Source organism: Chamaea fasciata, unplaced genomic scaffold (genome assembly GCF_029207755.1).
Source record: "Chamaea fasciata isolate MVZ Bird 193981 ecotype frontalis unplaced genomic scaffold, bChaFas1.0.hap1 SCAF_4, whole genome shotgun sequence".
Classification (NCBI taxonomy): Eukaryota; Metazoa; Chordata; class Aves; order Passeriformes; family Sylviidae; genus Chamaea; species Chamaea fasciata.
In genome coordinates this window covers 80,344,107-80,366,711 of record NW_027094089.1, presented here as the reverse complement: position 1 = coordinate 80,366,711, position 22,605 = coordinate 80,344,107, and the positions used below count along the sequence as shown (strand labels likewise).

Below are 22,605 nucleotides of genomic sequence, written 5' to 3'. Positions count from 1 at the left end.
AGTTAACTAAATTCAAGCAAAACCTCTTTTCAGCACTGAAGAAGTGTGAGAGAGAGTTTGGGTGTGCATTGGGAGCCTTAATGGCATTTATGAGTCATTTATCCCCTGACACTGGGTTTCAGCCTCCATCCTTTGTGACCAATAGTAAAATATTGAGTGTTACAGAATCACAACTGGAATGAACCTCTGCAGGTGCAGAGCTCACAGTGCATTTACTGCCTCCTTCTGTTATTGCCTGGGACAAGACTTTATGGCTGTCTTTGCTATCCAGAATGAAAAATTTGTGTTTCTCATCCATCAGGAATTAGGACATAATGTTCTTACTAAACATTGGAAAAGTTTACGCTTAAAGAAAAGCCAACCTACCGAAAAAAGCAACACCACCAAGGAAAAATTACAACAAGTTACAAGTTTCCTAAAAACAGTCTGGGAAAGAAAACGTCAGGAGATCAACTAAGAGTTGAAAATCCGAAACTTCCAAAAGCTTTCCCTAAGCACTCTCCATGCAAAGATCTGCATGGAAGCCAATACCATTTTTAAGATTTAAAACACAACACCAGAGAGACTTTTATTATGCTCATGTTTTCCAAGGGCCTTTCTAGCTGCTCTTCTCACTCCCAGGTGCATAAATCCCTAACGCTGGCGGAGCAGAGAAGAGGATGGATCTGTTCCTGTGCACAGCTCCTGCCTCCCTTAGCAGCTCACTGCCACTGACAGCCAGGTGGACACAGGAAAACGACACCTCAATCAATCACAGCTCCTTTATGTTTCCCATTTGAAGATTTATGCAAGCTGAGCACAGCTCACAGCGAGTTACAGTCCAATGGCACTTAATGATTTTGATATTCGAAGCTTTCTCCTAAATAAAGGAGGATGTTTCTGCTCCCTTGCCAAAAGGGGGTGATGACAGAGAAATACTGTGAGGAGGAAAGCCATTCTGAGCATCCCTATGGATAAATGAGCACCTCACAGATCTCATCTACATTTTCTGAAAGCAGGCCCGTGTGATTTACTCAGACACTGGCAGGGCTCCGGGCATCTCCAAAGATGAAGAAGTAGCTGTCTACCTGCCCTTGTTAAACAATGTCACTGGATGTTTCACTGCTGAGTGCCCATCTCATGCAGCTCAGCATGAGGGAAAAGGAGAATAAATGCCCTGGCTGCTGTGAGCAGCACAGCTCCTTCCCTGCAGCCCCAGCCCAAGGCACACTGATGTTATTTTGGGGTTCCGCGTTTGCATGCACACCGGGCTGAGGGTCCAGGTGATGCTCTACAGCTGAGCTCCCTGCTCCTCCTACCAATTCTTTCCTCTTTGCACCATTGTTCGAGTCTGTGATAGCAACACTGACATGTCAGAAGCAAGAGAAAAGGAAAGATTTAACAGTGTGAGCCAAAGGAATTAGGCAGATGTAGGAATAGGGTAAAAAGCTGGCCTGTCATTTCTTCTAAGTGAAGCTAACAATAAATCTGTAAGTTCCCACATGAAGCTGTTCTGAGAATGAGAAGTTCCTTTAACACAACATTCTATTCTTGGGGTGAAAGATAATCTTATAACAAGGAATTTATCCCATGAGAACCAGCAGTGAAAACACATAAATAATCTGAGAACAGACAGATTTGATAGACAAGTAAAATCTTTTACTAACCAATAGAATAATTAACAAGAAAGCTATCAACCAATTAGAAGTTGCCCTCGAGGTTTGTAAAAACTGTATAAAAGACAGCATGCAGCCATAGTAAAGGAGCCTTCTGAACTTTTATGGTGTCACTCTTTGTGCCGTGACCGTCCCCACAACAGGCAGACGACAACATCGCTGTCACGGTGGACAAATAGGAAAAGCTGTCCTACAGGGCAAATGGCTTAGAAACAATTTGAATATTTCAAGGAGGACCTGGAGGCTTTGCTGTGGGCTAATTTTCCACGGAGCAGTTGTGTTGTTTGGGCTGTGGGGGCACAGGGAGCAGTGCGACAGGGATGAGATCCAGCCCCAGGAGTGCTGCTGGGCTCATCTGCCTGGAACCTGCCTGGGTTGGCCTCACTGCTGGTAATTAACTCGTGAGGGAACTCTCCATCGGCTCAAATTGAGAGGTTTTTTTATCATGGAATCACGAGCCAGTCTGGAAAACAGACAGATAAACTTAAATGGAATGGGAATTATATTCTGCCTTTGTAATAGTCTCCCCTGCTGAAATCAATAGCAAATTCAGTGCTCACGGCTCTGAGAGCCTGCTTCTTTTTGTCCTTATTTTCTCTGAGCGACTTCTCAGCTGCATCAGCGACTGACCTCCACTGCCATACACTATGGCAAAACAGGATCCTGAAAAAATGTTTTATATATACGTAAAACCTGCCTGAAATCCTACTAGGTTAACACAAATAGAGTTCTTCCTGTTGGCCAGGTAATGTCAGCAACCCTGTTCTGCTGCAGAGTAAGTCTGAATTTAATTAGAATTAAGATTTTATTTGCAAACATCTTGTAATTACCTTTTTTATTTTACAGTTGAATACTCCCTGTGGCCTACTAGAGGCTGATATACTGGTTTATATGTGGCGAATTGGTGGTGTTCTATTCCACATTAACTGGAACCAGGGGAAGCTTCCAACAGACAAGAAATTGTCAGTGTCCCTTTCCACTGAGTCACCTTCCAGAACTGCACCCTGATTTCTGGACACATTGTTTGTTCAGGAGGTCCAGAATAATTAGTGTGCTTTCTTTTCTCTTAAGTTTCTTAATAAAATATTATTTCATTCCTGCAGATACTCAGATCACTCCAAAACAACTGTCTGCCTCCAGCTGCCTTCAAGCTTTGGGAGGCCTCCATTTGAAGAGATAAAGTATCATTTAAGACAAAAATTTTGAGACTGGAGTGCTCAAAAACAGTTCAGATACTTGTGTAGGCAATTCTAATTGCATTTAGAATCCCCACATCTTCTACTCTGATCTGGTCTTTTATTACTGTGTTTTTTATTGTTTTTTTTTTTTTTTTTTTTAATTTTATCAAGTCTTTTGTGTCAGTTCTCAGATTACAATTTAAGTTCCATTAAATGAGAAATATATTTGAGAAATATTTGAATTTACTAAGGCATCAAATAAAATGGGAATATTTTAAGCACACAGATGCTAAAATGCTGAATATAACCTGGGTTATAGAATAGACTGCATAAATCTGTTTAGATGGCTAGTTTCTATTGAAGACACCAAACCAGCAACAAAGCTTTGTTTTCATTCTGACTTTGACTGGTTTTGAGTCCTAAAGGCTCAAGCTGTGACTTAAGCAAACAGAGCACCCCAGGACTCCATGAACAATAATTCAATATCCATGAACTGCAGGAACAAAATATGCACAGAATTCATATTAATTGCTTCTCTTCAAACATTTAACCACGGTTGCTAATATTTATTCTTAATTTAAAACACTCTTTTTATAATAAAAAAAAATCCCAAAAAACAACAACCTATTTTAATTTTAAATGTTTTTAAAGCCAAGATCAAACCACAAGCCATATTGCAATATATCTCACTTGTCAATAAAATGAGAGCCTAAATAAGTACCTTCAAGCATATTTATCAGAAATGGAGCAGCAAATGTGGTTGGATTACATTTATTATTGGCAGCTTTTTGCCTGTGAGCAGGAGGTGAGGGGAGCAAGGTGAATTGCCAGCTCCCCTAATAAGACATCTCTGTCAGAGGGTGCTTGGAGACTTTTCTCTCCAGAAATACTCAGGGGAAGGCCTGGCCGCAGATTAGGGCTCAAAACTGATGAAAAGAGCAAGGAGTGCTGCACATGGCTGTGCCTGCATCGCCGGGCATTTGGGGGGAACAAGAATTACATGACTTGATTTACTTTACAAAAACTGATTAGTAAAACCCCCTGTGGATTTCTTAACTATACTATGGAGGGATATAAGATTAGTGGAGCAATTCCCATCATCAAACGTATTTACTGCTAAAATATTGGATTAGTGATGTTGTTATCCACTGTTCCAAGATTATGAAGTGATTCTTTAAAATTGAGAGAAAAAAAAAAAATACACCAAACAACAAAAACAACAACAAAAAAAACCACTAAAAAAACAACCCTCTATCATTTGTAATTAGATTTGAGTCTGAGTGGTTTTGCCTATCCAGAAAAAGCAATTTTGCTAAAAAAAAATTAAAAATTAAAACCACACTCTGCTCTGCACACAAATAAAGGGAAAATAAAACTATAGATTCAGAAGAATCCTCTTCTGCTTTTGAGACACAAATGGTTGTATTTGACTTGGATCTTGTTGGTTGTGGAATGCCCCACCTTTACACCAGGTGGTACTAAAGCCTTGTTGGTGTGAGATGTGGTTTATTTTAACACAGATGAGTGTCCTCAGACACTCGACCCTCCCAGAGAACTTTGAGGAGAGGGTCATCATTGTCTCAGTTTCCACTGACAGCATGAACTGAGAAAAAGCATGAGGAGAGGGGATAAATTAACGTGTTCATTAAAGTAATTATGCTACATTTGGGCCAGGAAGATTAATGCAGCTGTATCCTGGCTTTGTAGCCATAATCTTCAGTGACTAAAAGCACTTGGGGTTCTTACAATTAATAAACAAACAAAAAGCTGCAGCACTAACATCACCTTCTCACATCTTATCCCGTTGAACACCTCTAGGAACCACTTGTATGAAGCATTTCAGGGAGACATATAATAGACAGTGATGTAGGAGTCACAAAAAAGAAAATTAAATCAGAAATATTCTGCAGCTGAGGAGTGGGAGTTTTGTTGTACCTGTCATGCTGGCAAACCTCGTTATTTGCCACTACTGCAGTTTTAACTTAAGCATTGTTCCTTTTCAGTAAGAAAATAGTAAATCCCTATTGTCTCTCTCTAGATTCATCTTCCCAGTAATGACAGAATCCTAGAGGTTTTAAGGTTGGAGGAGATGTGGTGATTCCATCATTTCCCTGGGTAGCTGAGTTCCAGTCTTTTCAGTGAAAAAGTTTTTCCTGCCATCTCATCTAAACCTTTGCACACCTTTAGGCCATTTCCTCTCACCCTGCCAGTTGTTACCTGGGAGAAGAGACCAATCCCACCTCGCCAAAGTCTGGAGGAAACAACTTGTTTCTGATTCAGAACCATGGCGATCAATATTATTTCATGTCACTGCCACACAAAATTCAGCACCAGCAACCCCAACAATTTAAACAATCACAGATTACTTTGATTTTAAATTGTCCTGTTCATAATGGACTGCAAATTTAGAGGCTATAAATACATAATCTTAACCGCAGTAGCTCTGAACAGCCTTGACAGGGTTTATCAGCTAAATGTTTAATCAGGCAAGGCAGCAAAAAAAACATAACCACAGGAATACATGGTATTTAGCATTTACATAAAGCTTGTAAACCAATGACAAGTCTATTTGGGCAACTACTCCCACACGTGTTCCTTATCTGCAAAGGTCTTGTCCCAAATTTATCGGAACGAGTCTCTCGTACTTTATTTTCCAGGCAGTAATATCAGTTTTCATTCACTGAGTTCACAGGAAAAAAAAAAAAAAAAAAATTGGAAAACTACAAGTTAAAAGGCACGGCCATAAAAAAAAAGAATTCTTACAATGTCAATGTCATACTGCTCTGTGAACTTAATCAGCCACAGAAAAACCCCTAAAACAACACAACTGTAAAACCAAGAACAAAAACACCCACCACAAAGAAGAAGAAATGAGCCTGACAAAGCTCTCATTTTCTCGTCTAATTGCAGAGCTGTTTCAAAATTCCCAGCAAAACCTGGCTGCTTCCAAGACCCAGCCTTGAGCAAAGAAGGCAAGAGGGATCCATGGCAGCACAAATCTCTCCCTGGGCACAAAATTCCCTGCTCCTTTTTTCCCAGCCTGGAACCTCCGTGTGAAATTGCCCTGCTGCTAATGGGTACCAGCCTCTCCCCTGCTGCTATCAGGGGCCAGATGTGGCTCTTTCTGCCTCACTGCCCTTTGGCCCTGCACACAAACCCTGCTCTGGGCTGCTCTGTTCCCTCTCTGCTGACACAACTCCTCCCACAGCAGCTCTCAGCAGCCCAAGCACACGAAATGATTTTTTTTTTTTTTAATTGTTATTATTGAGCAGACACAAGAAGCAAGTCTCTCCCTTGTGTGTGGTGTGGGGGATTCACAAAACTTTCATGGAAGTAACGCCTTTTTGTACAGAGGAACTGGCTTTGCTCCTGGTTCATTCCAGCAGGTTTTAAATACATTTCTCCTCCTTTTAGAGTTGGGAACCATTTGCTTTATGAGCACCATTTGGATCATTTGCCTGTTGCTCATAAAATAGACAAAGCTTTTATCCATGCCATGAATTTTTACTCACTTCATACAAAATACCTAAGGAGGGATTTGCAGTGGCCAGAATTACATCCATGAAAGAATTAACAACTAATTTAATTTTCTGCTACAATAATGGTTCCAGCAGCTTTTGATTTTGTTGATTACATTTCTTCTCTCCAAGAAATAAAAGAAGCATATTAGTGTTAGCTTCTTTGTATGCATTTGTTTTAGAAAACATACTTTTTTTAGGTAAAAATATAAATAGGAATGACAAAAATATTTTATGAATTTTAATCTCTGTGATTATTAAGTAAAGCTGTGGCAAATGCAGCTTTCAGAAACCATCAAACAACATGGTGATGGTCTGTATGCTCAGTAAGAACAAGGATTCCCATCAGCAAAGGTGCAGTTCAACAGAATATTTCTTTGACAGGACTGCTGGCAACAGCCACACAAACCACTGAGGAAAAGTGGCTGCAGAATTCACCTCTGCCACCCACATGCACGCATCAGTGGCCCACTAAATGACAGTCACAGATCAAGCTGCCTCAGCAATTCCCCTTCTCAACTGGGAAGCCAAAATCCTCTCAAAGAACCCAAACTCAGCCCCAGCTCCAAACTCCTGGTGGGGAAATGCTGAGGGTGAGGAAACAGGAGGAGCCCATCAATAAACTGTGAGCATCTGGTGTAGAAATGAAGTGGATGTTTGTTATGATGGATATTTTGAGAGGGAGGTTTGAGAGATCAACCTTTTACTTCGTGAGGACTTAACCAAGAATGAAGCAACAATTAATCATGCAAAAAAGCTATAAAAGAAACATGGCTATTAAGATGCAGTCCTTCTTAACACAGAATGGGTTTCAATGTTTTGGCCTTTGTAGTTGCTTGGGCAAATTGTTTATTATATATGTTTCTTGTGCAGGATTTCAGAGCCATTTTTGGCTCTGAAACTCAGCCCTCCCAAAATGCTCCATCAGCTGCACAGGAGCTGCTAGAACCAAACACCTCCCTCCAGTTTGTTCCTGCAGGTGAAGAGTTAATATCTGCTGGTAGCAGAGGAGCACAGCAGGCCCCCGCAGGACTGCACATAAACATCATTGATTGCAGACACAGATCGATGGGGCTTAGCTGCTGTGATTAGCAGCTGCCTGCACGGGGGGTTTGGGGGGCTTGGCCATGCAGGGGCTGGGAACAGGACACACACTACACCTGGGAGCCTTTTACCTGGGAAAGGGGGAAAACCCTAAGAGCAGCAGCTGAGGGACTTCCCTATCTATGCCTACTCCAAATGTTTGCAGTCCTGATGCATTGATCTGTTTTGTTGAGCTATTGTAGAAATTTTGCAAATTTGGTGGTTTTTTTTTTTTTTTTAAGCACATATCAAGCTCAAGCTGAAGGGAAGACAATGCTGGCATTTCTTCCTCAGGAAATAAAAAAAACGAAAAACCCCTCAGACTTCAGCTCAAGGCTTGCATATTTACAGATAGATATCTGCTCTCTGCATGCACCAACATAAACACCATGTGTCTCTGACTGCAGGGATGAGTTTATCAGTTGTGAGCTTCTATATTTTAATCAGCTGTACAGGCTGTCCCGTGGAAGCCTGCACAGCCAGCATTTGCACCAAAGAAAGGAAAATGCACTCAAGCTTTAACAGAGGTGTGAGGGCTTTTTTTTTTTTTTTTTTTTTTTTTTTTTTTTTTTTTTCTACTTCTCAATTCCTACACCATATTTGCCACAAGTTTTTGGTAGTAAAGAGGCCTCTAGAACAAACCTAACTTCTAGGATTCCAGTTTGCACTGCTTTCTTTTTTCCCCTCACATCACCTCTGAAGCCACATATTCCATGTGCAGTACAGTATGCTGATACACAGGGAATAATCAGCAAAAATGGCTCTGAAATCTTGCACACGAAACATTTATAATAAACAATTTGCTCAAGCAAGTACAAAGGCCAAAACATTCAAGCCCCATTCTGTGTTAAGGAAGACAGCATATTAATTTCCATGTTTCTATTTCTTTTATAGCTATTTTCCATGATTAATTATTGCTTCATTCTTCGTTAAGTCCTCAGGAAGCAAAAGGTTGATCTCTGAAACCTCCCTCTCAAAATAACAAACATCCACCACGTCATTTCTACACCAGATGCTCACAGTTTATTGACACACCAATAAAACTACCAAAGTAGTTCTGTTTTGTAGAGTCATTGTAGAAATTTTGCAAAACTCTTAAAGCACATATGAAGCTCAAGCTGAAGGCAAGACAATGCTGGCATTTCTTGCTCAGAAAAAAACCCCTCAGGCCTCAACTCAAAGGGCACCACCAATATAGTCTGGGCAGCCAAAAACCACATCAAATATTTTTGTTCTACAATCCTATCATACTGACATGTGATAGAAGAACCACACAGCAACCTGTTGCAACATTCCTTTGCAGATTATTTCCATGAATACTTACAGAAACCACCACTAGGGAAAAGAAGTGATCAGAAGAGCTGTTCCAGCCTACCTGTGGCTGAGTCCAGGGCTCCAAGGTTGTTTCTTTCAAAGGAGTTTGCGGCCTTCCCACTTCTTTTGTGTGCTTTTGGGAGAGAAAAAGATGTGTCAATGATATGTTCAGTCAGCATTCAGCATTCATTTCCCTTGAGGGAATAAAACAGGTACAAATTCCATACAATAATGTATTTATGCATCAGGACTGCACACATTTGGAGTAGGTGTAGGTAACATTTACCCCCCCCCCCCAGCTAAATAACTTTATAAAGTTGCTGTATCTTTCAAGGCGTGGGGGTACACACCTTCATCTGTGTATACAGATTAAAAAAAAAAAAAAAAAAAAATCAGCCAAAAGAATGAATTTATTTTTGCCACCAGAGTAAGGTTCAGCAGCAGAAAATCAGAGGGAACTCTGGTTTCTCTGCTGTTTCCTGCCCAGGCTGTGTTATGCTCTCTGTAACTTAAATAGATGAATCAGAAAAGGAATTTATGGGAAACACTTTCAAAGACTGCATTATTGGGATGTGGAGCCATGTTTTCAGATGAGAGCATGTATTTCCTTAATGTTCTTCAGAGCTGGAGCCAGAACATTGAGCAGTTAAAGGTTTTCTGTCTCCCTGACTTCCCACTACTTGGAATGTTCTAAGAACAACCACCCCAAATCAAAAGTCCATGTAATTGAATAGATTAAAGTGGTCTCCAAAGAAAAGGATCTCTCTGATCCTTCACACTTTCTTTTTTTTATAATACCAAAACATCCTGTAATTACTCATTAACATCTAATTACTCTACTGCAATAATAAATGCATAAGATTTTTGGTCACTGGAACTGAGCACCGAATAGGATGTTGGCACCTTTTAATTTTCTCCATATGTGCTTCCAGTGAGGGAATTTTACACATTTGTTGTAAAGGATACAAGTCCCATATTTACTTTCTCCCCAAATTTTTGTTCTGTCATAAAACAGAAACAGTGGCATTCGCAAGACTTAAAAAAAAAAAATAAAAAAATAATAAAAAAAAAAATCCCCTGCTAAAATACTTTTAATTAGTACCAGGATTTTCCTCCTCCTGAAATACATCTCTAATGTACTACCCTTTGAGCACTGCCTTTGACAATATCTAGTACAAATATCACATTATCCAGGTCCCACATCAGAGTGACCTAAATGCCCATGGAGACTGCAACGACTGACTAAGAAAAGGAGAGAGATGCCATTGTATTTTTTCGTCATTTACAACAAACTATGGCTGCTTAAAAGGAAGCAGTTTTTAAATACAGAATTTGTGGGCAGAATCAGTTTGTGTGGAGCATTCGCAGGGCTTCTTTCAAAGAGCCACCTTATTTAATGGCAATTGTGTTTTGGCAGGTTGGATTGCCTGTAATAATAGATTACAAGCAATAATTTTTGCCATTTTTTGTTGTCTTATTTTTTGGGGTAGCAACGGAATATGATTCATTCTTGAAACAGAACAATAAGTGCATTTCAAAAGAAAAAAAAGAAATAACCACAGATTTAGTGAACGCTAAACAGAGTTAAAATGAAAGGATCTGGAAAGGGGAAGTTGTGTTTTTCATGTGTTCAAAAGCAAATGCACTCTACCATATAATCTTGCTTTAATCATCAGCCATCAAAGGGACCCAAACACACAATGAAAATTATTAAACATATCAATTGTGGTGATAAGGATACCATAATAATTCCACATGGGCCAGCCTGCCAGGAACTGACGTTAAAAATCACATTATTTCTTGAGAAATAGTTTTTCTTGGCATTTCACACCATAATTTTTTTTTTATACAGCGTTTGTCCATTGAGAGAGCAAAGAGAAAAACGAGTGAACAAGTGTGTGATTGTACGAGGAAAACAGATGAAAAAGTACATTTAGGTGAAATAGCACTTAAAGTGTTTGAGTAACACTGGAAAACCATGTTTGAAATCTTAGACACGGCTCAATGAAGGTGCAAAGAACTTAACGCTGAATTTTATTTAGACTGGCCTTGTTTACTTCCTAAAGTTCCCCCTAGTCTGCACCCAAAGAGACCTTCTCACCCCACTCTCAAGAAAAAAATATCAGAAAATAGGGACAGCGCAGAGAAAGAGTGAAAATAGTGCAGATCCCAGGGTATCTGGTCAGGCAGAAGGCTGCTCCTGGAGCACAGGGGAAGGAGCAGAAAACCAAGCAGCAGCTCCTTTATCCCTGCAGACCTTCCTCGCACAGGGAACACCTCTGTGGCTCTCACTGCAATTTTCCAGTGCTGCTCCAGAACCAGCTCCACGCGCAGAGCTCTGGTTTGCCACGGAGGACCCGGGAGGGTGTTTGTGTGAACACTTTGCAGGGCGGACAGACACATTCCACACGGGCTGCGAGCCCCACAGGGGACAGCTGGCACTGACCCAGCGCCTGCAGCAGTGACAGGAGGCAAACCCCTCTGCAGCTGCACCTCTCCAGGTGTGATAGCTGCCCTGAATTACCTGCGACGGCAGCAGCTGCACCTGGAGCACGGAGCTCCTTTCTCACCCCTGGCTGAGATTCGCACGCTGCTAATGGATCACACCAGCAGCACTCATCCACGAGCTCTCTTTCCCCCATTATAAAGAATGTGGTAATGAGAGACAATCCCTCCAGGAGCTTCTTTCTTCCAGCACAGCTCTTACTAAAACCGGCAAGTTTTTGGAAGCCTTTATCCCTTTGTTTTGCTCGGAGCATCTTTCCACAGCCTTCTGCAGCCTCCCCAGTTCCTCTGCAGAAACAATAGGCTGTGCCCTACAGCCTTTTGTTTATGTTTCCCTGCACTCCCTCAATGGGACATTTAAGTTCCACGGGAAGAGAATTGTGCTCGCGAGGAGATAAAAGATGGAATGATTTCAACCTGGATGTGACACTGTGGTTCCGGCAGTGCCACTGGAGCTCCCTCAGCCCTTGTACATGCACTGATCACAGTTTCTCTAGCAGGCGAGCCTGACTGGTGGAATTAATGAGGTTCTTCCCGTGTTCGAAGGACCGCCTGTCACTCCTGTACCAGCCAACTGCTGTTCCACGAGTACCTGGACAACTGATCCTGTTCCTACCACTCACCCAGCTCCTCCTGAGAGCTCCCCCTCTGCTGGAGCTGAGGGAGACAAGCTTTGCTCTAAATCATTACCTGACACTCCGTATCAACTGCCGTGGTACAGGCAGTGAGCAAGGCATTTAAAAAAAAAAAAAAAAAAAAAAAAAAAAGGAACCACATTTAATCTTTCTGGCTGTAAAGGTTTCCTTTTTATCTCACTGATGCCTTTTGTCCACTGGGAAATGCAATAATTTCCACTGTTCCCCAAGGCCAGGCAGTCCTCTCTGCCTACATCAAGTCCAATTTTCAGGTATTTTAAATATGAAAAAAACCTTTGGTTTGCTGAGCCATCATACAGCCAGTCCCATCAGTCTTCCTCCTGACCACCCAGAAATTACCCTGATCAATGGTGTCAGCAATCAATAAAGTCCAGCACAGTAACCAGGTCGCAAAAAGACTGTGCACAAAATATTTTGCTGATATTTGGATTTTTTTTTCGTCTGGTTGTAACAGCAAAAGAAAGCTTTAATATTTAATCAAAGCAGTTATTAAATATTTTTTTAAGGAGAAAATGAAATTCATCATGAATATTTCCTGTTGTTTATTAGGAGCAATAAGTTAACAAACATATAATTACTTATGACAACTTGACAGGTAATATCCAGGCTTCCAAAACCTACCAGAGAAAATGAACAGTAAAACAGATTTTAAAGGTTATGAGAGTGTTTTAAGTCAGAAGTCATTTTTGTCTTTAATGGAATGATGGATCTGGATGCTCACTCTGAAACACGAGGGGAGATCTTCGGTGCATCTGAGCTAATTCAAACTGATTAGGTTTTATTCTAATACTAAATACTGTATTTGTTCAGCTGGATAGATGTTACCACCATTCCATCCTGCTTCTCTAGTGACAAGTTTCTGCTTTTCTTCAAAGCAAATCTTAGAGTTAAAGAGGAAAAATAAAAAGTCACGACATGACAACTTCGGTTTTCCTATTCTGATTTCTGGAAAAGCCCTAGAATTACATGGGCAGATACTACCACCAGTAATTCTAATGGTTATTGATTACTGTGAGTAGAAAAAGCAGACAGAAATGCCAAGATGATACCATGCATTTTTTCTCTGGTGCCTTAGGAAACTGCTACAGCAGCATTAAAATTGTCTGACTCCAAGTGTACCACTCCACTTTACAGCAAAGAAGAAAAAAAATACCATATGAAACAATCTTTTAAGCTGAAAACTTATATGGCTTGAAGTGAAATTTAGGAAACAAAGCAAAAGACATTTGGTGAGTTGTATATCAGCTATGTTCAATTACCATAATGTAGTTGGGACTACAAATGTTTATCTGTTTGGAGCAACTTTTGTCTGCCAAAAGCTGCATTTTTAGACAGGAAGTGAACTCTTCACTGTTTTTCTGTCCCACATTTTAATCAGGAAATCAGGTACACTGATTTTACTGTCTGGGCAGAATGTCTTTGGACTGAGACAGAGGGACCCTGTAAAGCCTGAGGAGGAGATTATCTCTATTAACAGTGCACCCCTCTTGCCTCTAAGTTGATTTCAGGTAATTGGATTCCTGCAGTCCTCTCCTTCACCCTCCTGAGATCCTTCACGTGGAAGGTGAACAGAAGGGCTAATTTTAGTGACAATAGTGTAAGTTCATGCAACAGATAGCTGAAACAAATTATTCTAGTCTTAGTTTCCAAGATTCATATATTTATATATGAAGAAAGCCATAGGACAGCTGAGTTGAAGATGTCCTTAAGGATTACTATGGGAAGGTTTTTGCTCTGTGTTCAAGAAGCAAAGGTCTGCTTTTGCCAAAGGACAGGAATACAAATAAATATACAGATAAGAATCATTTTGTGGAGAGATCAGTGAGGAGCCCACGAGTCTAGAGCCCTGAAATGTAACTTGGGAGCGACAGGACGCATCAGCTTTTCAGAGTAAGCAGCAACCTGGAATCACCACTGACAACTTCTACACTGTTTTGTTTTGCTGTACCAACTGCAGCTCCCTCTCTGAACATACCAAAACGCCCTGTGACGTGGCTCTGAACCCTCACAGTGATTCCTTGGACTCAAAAGCCACAATTTAACCCAGCAAGTCTCTAGTGGTGCTGCCAACGGCCAGCTTTTTCCTTGCAAGTACCTCTTGAGAGATGTGATAAATCACCCAGCCAGAACCAGGATTAGGACGTGATTTCCAAAGGTGCAGCACACCCACAGCTGTTCCAATATCCCTGTAGGGAAATCAGCCCTTGGCTTATTTATTTCCCTCTTTTGTTCCAATACATCTCTGGGCAAAGCTGGTGCAGGGCAGGATGGAGGATAAAAGCAGGGTGTGGGGTGTAGCACACCAGGAATGCTCAGGGGTTTAACAAAGCCTGACATGAGATTTGCCAGATGGTTCTGTACCGGATTGTAAAACTTTAAACTAATCTTCATTTAAGAGTTTTAAGGGCTGTATCCCTCTTATAAAGCCTCTTGCTCTTTTGCCTGGTTGATTCTGGTAAATTATAGATCAGACTTTAGAAAACTGCTTCCATGAACGGCGGCTCCTTAAATCTCAGCTAAACTGAGCAAGAAGATTACATGTTATTATGATGTAGCACAGCAGGATTTTTGTACAGCAAACATAATGATGTAGAGAAGGATAAAACTATCATTCTGCACAAGGAGGTCATCCACGGAAGAACAATGCTCTTTCTACAGCAGCCAAATCCATCCCTACATGGTGAATCTTCACTGGGCAAATGCTTTTTCTTAATGGTTCTGTAAAGAAACCCAACCATAAGCAAAAAAAAAAAAAAACCCTGAATCTGCACTTCAGGATTCAGCGATCAAGCCTTGTACCACAAAGGAGATGTCATTAGGGAGAAATTATTCTAAGTACTACTAGAAAAAGTATCTGTTTCAAGGGCAATTTTAGGGTAAATGCATCTTGTTGGTTTTATGCAAGGAGAAAGGATTTCCTGTGAATCCCAAGGGATATGTCAGATAGTGTATGTAGCATTAAAAATTAAAATGCGCACTAATCTTACAAGCACGTATATATACTTTTAATTGTAAATCAAATGCAGTTCACGTGGGAAAGCACAGAGAAAAGTCACTACACTCTTGTAGAAATTCTTTCCACCTGCTATTTGTGTTTGCCCTCTTACTCAGTATCTTCCCAGCTAAAATCCTAGCAGAGAGAATTGCAGATTTCAGATGCCACATGATGACAAAGTCCAAGTGGGAACAATAGAGAATAAATCCAGGTGTTAAGTAACCAGCAGTAGCAAAACTGCAAAAAATGAAGAGACTGGGTCCACCACGTCTGCAAGTTGATACAGGAATTTAATACTAAAGTTGTAGCTTATTATTTTTTTTTTAACAGGTGATGCAAATGCTTAAGTCTATTCAGCTTTGAGTGAGCAGCCTATTGAAATTTCTCTAATTTTCTTTTCCTCTACATGACTCTGCATCCAGTGTAGTGATGTCAAATGAACTCCTTCTTCTCCTTCTCTCTCTCTTTTTTTTGTTTTGTTTTGTTTTACTTTGTTTTCAATTGAAACATTATTTTCTGCACATGAAAGCTTTTGACTCAAAAGCAAACAGGTGTGATATTCACAGCCCCGGTCCTTCCAAAATGTCATGCACAGGAATTACACAGATTCATCCTGAAGCTTCCTGTAAGAATAGCAGCATTTTGAAATGCCTAAGAAAATTGCCTGTGAGAATACGCTAGTGAAGACTGTTGCACAACTGATTTTATTACATTTAAATTACAATCAGAAACTGTGTTATTCTTCTGTTTTATCTTACACATCTTTGCTTATAAACTTAAGCAAGTTTCCCAGATTTCAAATATGATAAAGAAATTCTTAAACAATGCACAGTTAAATGCTTTCTGATATAAGAATGGAGTATTTCCCACTAATTAAGATAACCCTAAAGAAGAAAAAATTGCTTCAAGTTTCACAAACACTGAGCTTTTCCAGTTCACATATGTAAAAATCTTAGTGGTAATAGCTGATAAAATATGCTTACACTACATGTTCTGTCTTGAAAGTATTTACATATATAAAACTGATGTGACATTAGATGCTAAGGTATTCCTACTTCAGGTGAAAGGGGGGAAAAGAGAACACTATATCAAACAGCTTGTTTTACTTGCCTGAGCTCTACTTAGCTTTTAAAGAATGAATATAAATGTACACAAATCCGTTTTGTGACTCGGATATAAAGCACCGTGTTAAAAATGTAGTACACGGCAGCAAAACTACGGAATTTTACATTCCTGCATATTTCCTCCAGAGTTGTTAAAATTCACATTTCTTGTTATATCCTGTCATAAAAATAGTTTCACTTTCTGTAGGTTATTCAGGAAAAAACAGCAGAGCCCCTGCCCGTATCCACCTTGCCCAAATGTGGGTTTTTTTGGTTTTTTTTTCAGGGCTTGCCATCTTCTTTCTCTGTGGCATGACTAAGTTATACTTTACAGAACTCCAGCCTCTTATAAAGAACATTTGCAATTTAAATTGCTCTTTCTCTCTGAACATTAAGTCTGAATTGGATAAAGCTGTTAAAAGCTAAGGCTTCCCAGTTTTTTCTGCTAATCAAGCAAACCAAAATTACATTATCAGAGTCAGCCAGGAGTAGCGAGGACCTGGTTGCTGGAGAAAGGCCTGAATGGGAATCTCACACACTGATTACAGCCAGGGGAGAATGGCCGACCAACCTCCACCCTTTAAGCTTTGAAGTGTGGCAGAACTAAGGAAAATATGCCACCTTAAATTAGATTTTTCCAGAAAGTTGATAAATAGGCTTACTCATAAAGAGCAGAAAGACTAATCTGCAATTCTCCTGACATTAGACAACATGATCTATAGAAGCCTTGTTGGATCATCAGTTCTTTTCATTTGATGTCATCCTATTTATATTCCTTATCCCCAGCTGTGACTCTTCGTCTTATAAAGTGTGTTGATTTTTCTAATACATATTGTAGCTCTGAGTATAAGAAGTAAAATAAAAAAGTCAGACTGTTCTTCAGGTGGCAGGAGCGTGTCCAGAACAGGCACCCCGACCATAAATAATCCCTCGGGAGATAAAGAAATATGTTGGGAAATGCTTTTATTATTCCTTATCGTGACTTTGAGTAAATTATTCAGTCTCTGCCCTAACCTATGGCACAGAATGCAGACTGGATGCACAGAATGTGACCTGTAAAGGAGGAGAAGAAGGGGGAGGTAGGTGGGAATCACAGGGGTCAGAGGAGGAAAGGGTGGCTCCAGGTGCTCCAAGGCACATCTGTGCAAGGAGGATCCATCGCCCACATAAGCCAAGGATATCTGTGGGCTGGAGCAGCACACCCTGGGAAAAATATAGAGGTTCTTTTGATATTTAACATGTGGTGAGGATAGGGCCCAAAATCTCCACCTTTTTTTCTGGTAAAATCTATTAAAACCTGTACTGCACCAGCAAGAAACTGGTGCCTGTCAGCCTCACTGCTGCTGCTTCTTCCCTTCCCGTGGACAGCTCTGCACATCAGCCTCCCATCGAGAAAAACAATACAAATACTCTCTTTCTCTTGCTCTTAATGGGAAATTGCCATCACAGATGCCCACAAAGCCCCATCACATTTCCCCCAATACTCCTGTGCTGTGCCAAACCCATCCTCACTCTTTGTTAGAAGTCCCTTCTGAAGCTACAGGAAAAATTCTCCCTTGATGTCACAGATTTTGCTGTAGTTTGCTGTCAAGGGAATAGTCATTCTATGTCAAGAAGAATCATAAATTTATAACCATTGTTTCTTTTTCAGCTAAACATAACAAATAATAACATTACAAAATTATTTCCCTGCCTGACCTATATAATGTGTCTGCTGTGCTGCCTTTCTGGATGGAGGGGAAGGTAAAATTCATCAGAAGCTTCAGCAAGTTTGAGGAAGCTGCACTGAATAAAGAGATTTTGGAAGCCCTGACAGACTGAGGCCAAGGTCCACCAGTGCCATAATTTCCCTGGCTTGGGGGTGCCTCCATAACTGTGGCAGATTTGTGTCCTTGGGGTGTGGAGGCAGGACAGGAGTGCAAATCAGGCAGGCTCAGAAGCATTCTCAGTTTGAGGCTCTGCTCTTTAGAGGGTTTACAGGCCCACCCAGGGATATTCAGGGCAGTTCTTATAGCGCAGATCTGCTATCATTATATTCTAGGTATCATTACAAGTCTCCTCGGCCCAGATATTGGGTTGGCTTTAAATGTTAAATATTAAATTTAAATGTTAAATGTTTAATACAAGAACTACCTCTGTTTCCTCTGTGATCTTGTGTCTGCTCTGACTAGAGCTTTGCTCAGAACAGGGTCAGGCAGCAGAGGCAGAGGTCACTGCTCCTGTGGTGGCCAGCACTGAGTGCCTCCCACAGCAGATGAAGCCAAACAATGAACTTACAAAACCCAAGTTCACTTTAAATCACCCTCATGTTTATCCTGCAGAAAACAATGCATTCTAATGGATTAAGGGAAACAATGTCAATATTGTCACTGCTGTTTCTCACACGGAACTCTGACACGTGTTAAGGAAAATAGCAATTTGTTTATTAGGGGCAATTGCTTTCATTCTTCCAGATGACAAATGCTAGGAATAATTTGAGCTCTTAGAAATAGTTAATGAGATAGAAATCATTAAGGCATCATTCTGATGCAAGGTGAAGGGTCTGCATATCTCACGTGAGAGATCTGCAATTAAACATCTGGAACATATGAAAGCAAAAACCATGGAATGTGGCCATCACTGGATTAATAAACTATTTACACTGAATTCTTACTTGTCCTAGATTAAGACCACATTCAGCTCAATAGCATATGGCAGTGAAATCAGACATAGTAACTGCTTTTATTAAATTAAATACTTTATAAAAGAGTGCTACTCTGTCCAGAGGCGACAGACCTCTGAAAGGAATAATTTCACTTATAAAGATTGTTATGCAAGTCTTGTATGATCTTCTTTAATACCTCTGATGTATGTATTCCATAAAAAACCCTTCTGTTATCTCTGGGTTATTGCAGTAAATCTCTTGGTGTAAATTCTTCAGCAATTCTTCTTAAGGAATATGAAACACTTCCACAATTTACATGACAGTGACCCTTAAACCTTATCAGGTTTTTGCTCTGGTTTTTTATTATTCCAGTTCCTACATCTCATTAAATACTCATTGAACTGAAAAATCTGAACTTGCATCAAGGGACTTTTCTAGGAACAACAGTGGTTCAAGGATCAATGAAGAAAAAAACCCAGCAAACAAAAAACAAACTAAGACCCCAAAGCATCAAACCCTACAAAATACCCCAAAATATTCTGGGTCTGTACTCTTCATTGTTATAGACTATTTGATTTTTTAAATTCAAATACAGCTTTGTATTTTGCGTAAATTGAAACATGATCACCAAGAGAAATCAAACAAAACATATTGAAACAATCTAAGTAAGGATTTGTCCCACAATCCTTTAAGTATTCTTATCATTTCTGTTACAATGTAAATAGAGATAAAACACCTTTGTTACAAGGATGTAAAGATGTTATGATATATCTCTACATATATAAAAGGCTCAGCATTCCAAGGTAAAAACAATATTTTTCCTTTCTTTACTCTTACATGCTTATCTCAAAGGGAGCAGTTGGGAAGAAAGAAGAGGCCGTGTAACACGTGTTGACTGCACCAAATGGAATTTTCCAGGCAGGGACGAGCAGTGCAGCCCCTGGCTGTGCTCTCCAGAGCTGAGAGCTGCTCAGTATGAGTGCAGTGGAACTCAAAAAAACCCCAAACATCATGAGCTTTTCATGCCGTCCAAAATCCCGGTGCCCACCTCTGGATGCAGCAGTGGCACAAATAACCCTCATCAAGGTTCCCGTCGGCCAGCCCAAGGAACCTTTGCTGCCAACTGCCTACAACTGTCAGCACATTCTGTTTCTTGAGCAAACAAAGGGTTGGAGTAAAAAGGAAAACGAGGAGAAGGAAAATGTCACTGCTGCTCAGTCAGTGGGTGCTCGGAGACACTGCTGATTAATGTATTAACTGAGGAGCCCAAAAAAAAGACAAACCTTTTGAATCGGGGAATGAAAAGGCATTTGTTCTCCTTTGTAGACAAACACTGATTAAACTAGGGGAATTTAACCACTGCAAATATAAGAAATCACAGCTGAAAATGATTAATAAAAGTGGTAAATGACATGACAAAGGGAATGACATGAAATAGTTCCCTCAAAACCACCTGCTCATGACACATGGCAAAATGAGCACGTGTCACGCGACTGACTTGAGACAAAAGATCAACAGCAGTGGAGGAAGACTTCTGGAAAGCTGAAGATCAAATAAAAAATGCAGAACTATTTTCTGTGTTAAATATGTATGATAAACATCAACTGCAAGACAACAGACCTAATCCTGCCTTGTCCTGAATCCCGAGAGTGAGGAATTTTACATAACTTTGCATCTCTCTTTCGTGGGGATTCTTAAGGAAATAGGTGACGTCAGTGAATTTTTTTGTCTCTTTTTAAACAATTTTAGTAAGGCCAAAAAAAAGATAGAAAAGCCAATAGAAGATAGGAAAGTTTCATATTATATTTCTATTTCTAACAGTCAATGAACCACACTACAAATTCAGCTGTCTCTCTCCTTGTACCCAACTCATCACACAGAGAATACAGACTCATCTTTCCCAGACAAAATACCAATAATGCAGAATTCATATTTCAACTTTCCTTCAGATTATGTCTATAAATATATGGCATTACATAAATAAAATAATACCACAGTATTAAAAAAAAAAACAACAAAAAACCCACAAAAAACAAACCAAACAAACAAAAACAAAAGCGAAAACAACCAAAAAAACCCCACAAAAAACCCAAACCAAACCAAAACAAAACAAAACAACAGAAAGAAAACCACCACAAGACAAAAAACTACTGTGGAAGTAATTTTTCTACTTCTTTATTTACACATTTTTCCTACATTTACCTTCTACTTTAAAGAAATTTTCTAATGTAGAGATTTCATTGATATTCACTTTAGGGAAACCAGTTGATTTCAGCAAAAAATTAGTGTGGAAGAATCTTATCATAAAAGGCTAAAATGGCTCTAAAGAAAATTTTATCTCTCAAGTAAAGCCTTAAATAGTTATCTCCTTACAAAAGTTTAATATGATATCTCAACCAAAAATCAGACCGGCTTTAAAAAATGGTAACGTTTCCCTCCCAGAAGCACATTTGAGTTTGATTTTTTCCTTTCCCTTACTTTCTCAGTCTTTATGATGCTATCTCTGTTTTATAAAACCTCTTCAAGCAATTTTCTGCCAACAATTGGCTTCTTTAATTTCCCTCTATCATAAATTTCCAGCCAGGAGAGTGGATTCCTTGCTGCTTTAGATCTGCATTTAATTCCACATCACTTCCTTTCCTTTCACAAATGTCCACCTTCACCTGCATCATTTTACTTTGGGGCATCATTTAACTTAGTCCTCCCTAGCCAGAAGTCCTCTCAGACCCTCCCACAAACTTCTGGCTTCAATAAATTGATTTTCTGTCTCCTCTAACTATCCTCCACAGCAAATCAATCCTTTGACTCCTGCAACTTCAACGGATCCTCACCTCTTTGCCTGCAAGAGGAAAGCTGCAATCACCCTTTATTTGCATTTCTCCATGGCAATGAGGGAAGATTGATTTAGGATTAAGCATTTGCCATCACAGCTGGGTTCAGACAGAGACAACTGACCCCTCAGTCCCCCCAGTCTCGCTGCCATCACTTTCCATCAGAGCTGGGACATGGTTGGGACACTGAGACTTCACTGTCACAAGCAAAGGAGTTCCTCAAACCCACCCTCTCACACAAACCAGCATCCACCACAGTGAGCATTTCCCTCAGGAAATGCCTTTCCGTCCCATACTTTGGGAGTAATTATTTCACTTTGCTCCAATTGCCTCACTATTAGAGTACAACAGAAAAAAAAATGTCGTAAAAAAAAGAAAATAAATAACGGCAACTACAAAACACACACACAAAGAAATCCCCCCACCCCAAAAAAACCCAAAAACCCCCCCACAAAAAGACCAAAAGAAAAACCCAACAAAAAAAACAACCAAAAAACCAACAAAAAACAAAAACAACAACAACAAAAAATAAAAATAAAAAAAAAAAACAAAACCAAAAAACCCCACCAAAAACAACCAAGAAAAAAACCAAAACAAATAAACAAAACAAGAAAAATAAACCACCGACCATAAAAACCCCAGTGCTTAGGACTTGATCTCAATTGTCTAATGACTAGTATCAGCCATGCAAAAATACAGTTAAAAAGCTCTCTTTTTAAAGAGAGTAGCTTCTGTACCTCAACTATCCAGACCATAATTAAGGTTGAGCTGCTCAGAGCTCTCAGAGCAAGTCCATAACTTCATTTGAGATGGTTTTGTATTCTGGAAAGATCATCACATCATCAGGTAAGTCAGAAAGACAGGAAGACGGTGGATACAGATATGTCAAACATATCTCTCTGACAGATATATTAGAATAAATGCTGCTGTTCATTTCAGAAGGAAATGAAAAGCAGAGGATCTGTGTACTGACACCCAGGTGTATTTGTAGGTCCAGTTGCAAGTTACACAGTGACTGTTCACAAAATTCTAGTTGAAGAAGTGAGGGGATTAAATTAAAATATGATGTTGTTTTTTTTTCAGGATTTATTTTGTGCACTGATGGTTGGAGTGCTGAGCACAT

At 39.9% G+C, this 22,605-nt stretch overlaps 1 protein-coding gene across 1 annotated transcript in view; it reads right to left on the bottom strand.

The window, feature by feature from the left end:
- Positions 1 to 22,605, bottom strand: part of PCDH11X (protocadherin 11 X-linked) — a 445,985-nt gene that overhangs the window by 233,019 nt on the left and 190,361 nt on the right. The window contains exon 5 of the mRNA XM_066182530.1: positions 8,810 to 8,881. Within this exon, the coding sequence (XP_066038627.1) occupies positions 8,810 to 8,881 (72 nt within the window). The remainder of the gene's footprint in view (positions 1 to 8,809; positions 8,882 to 22,605) is intronic.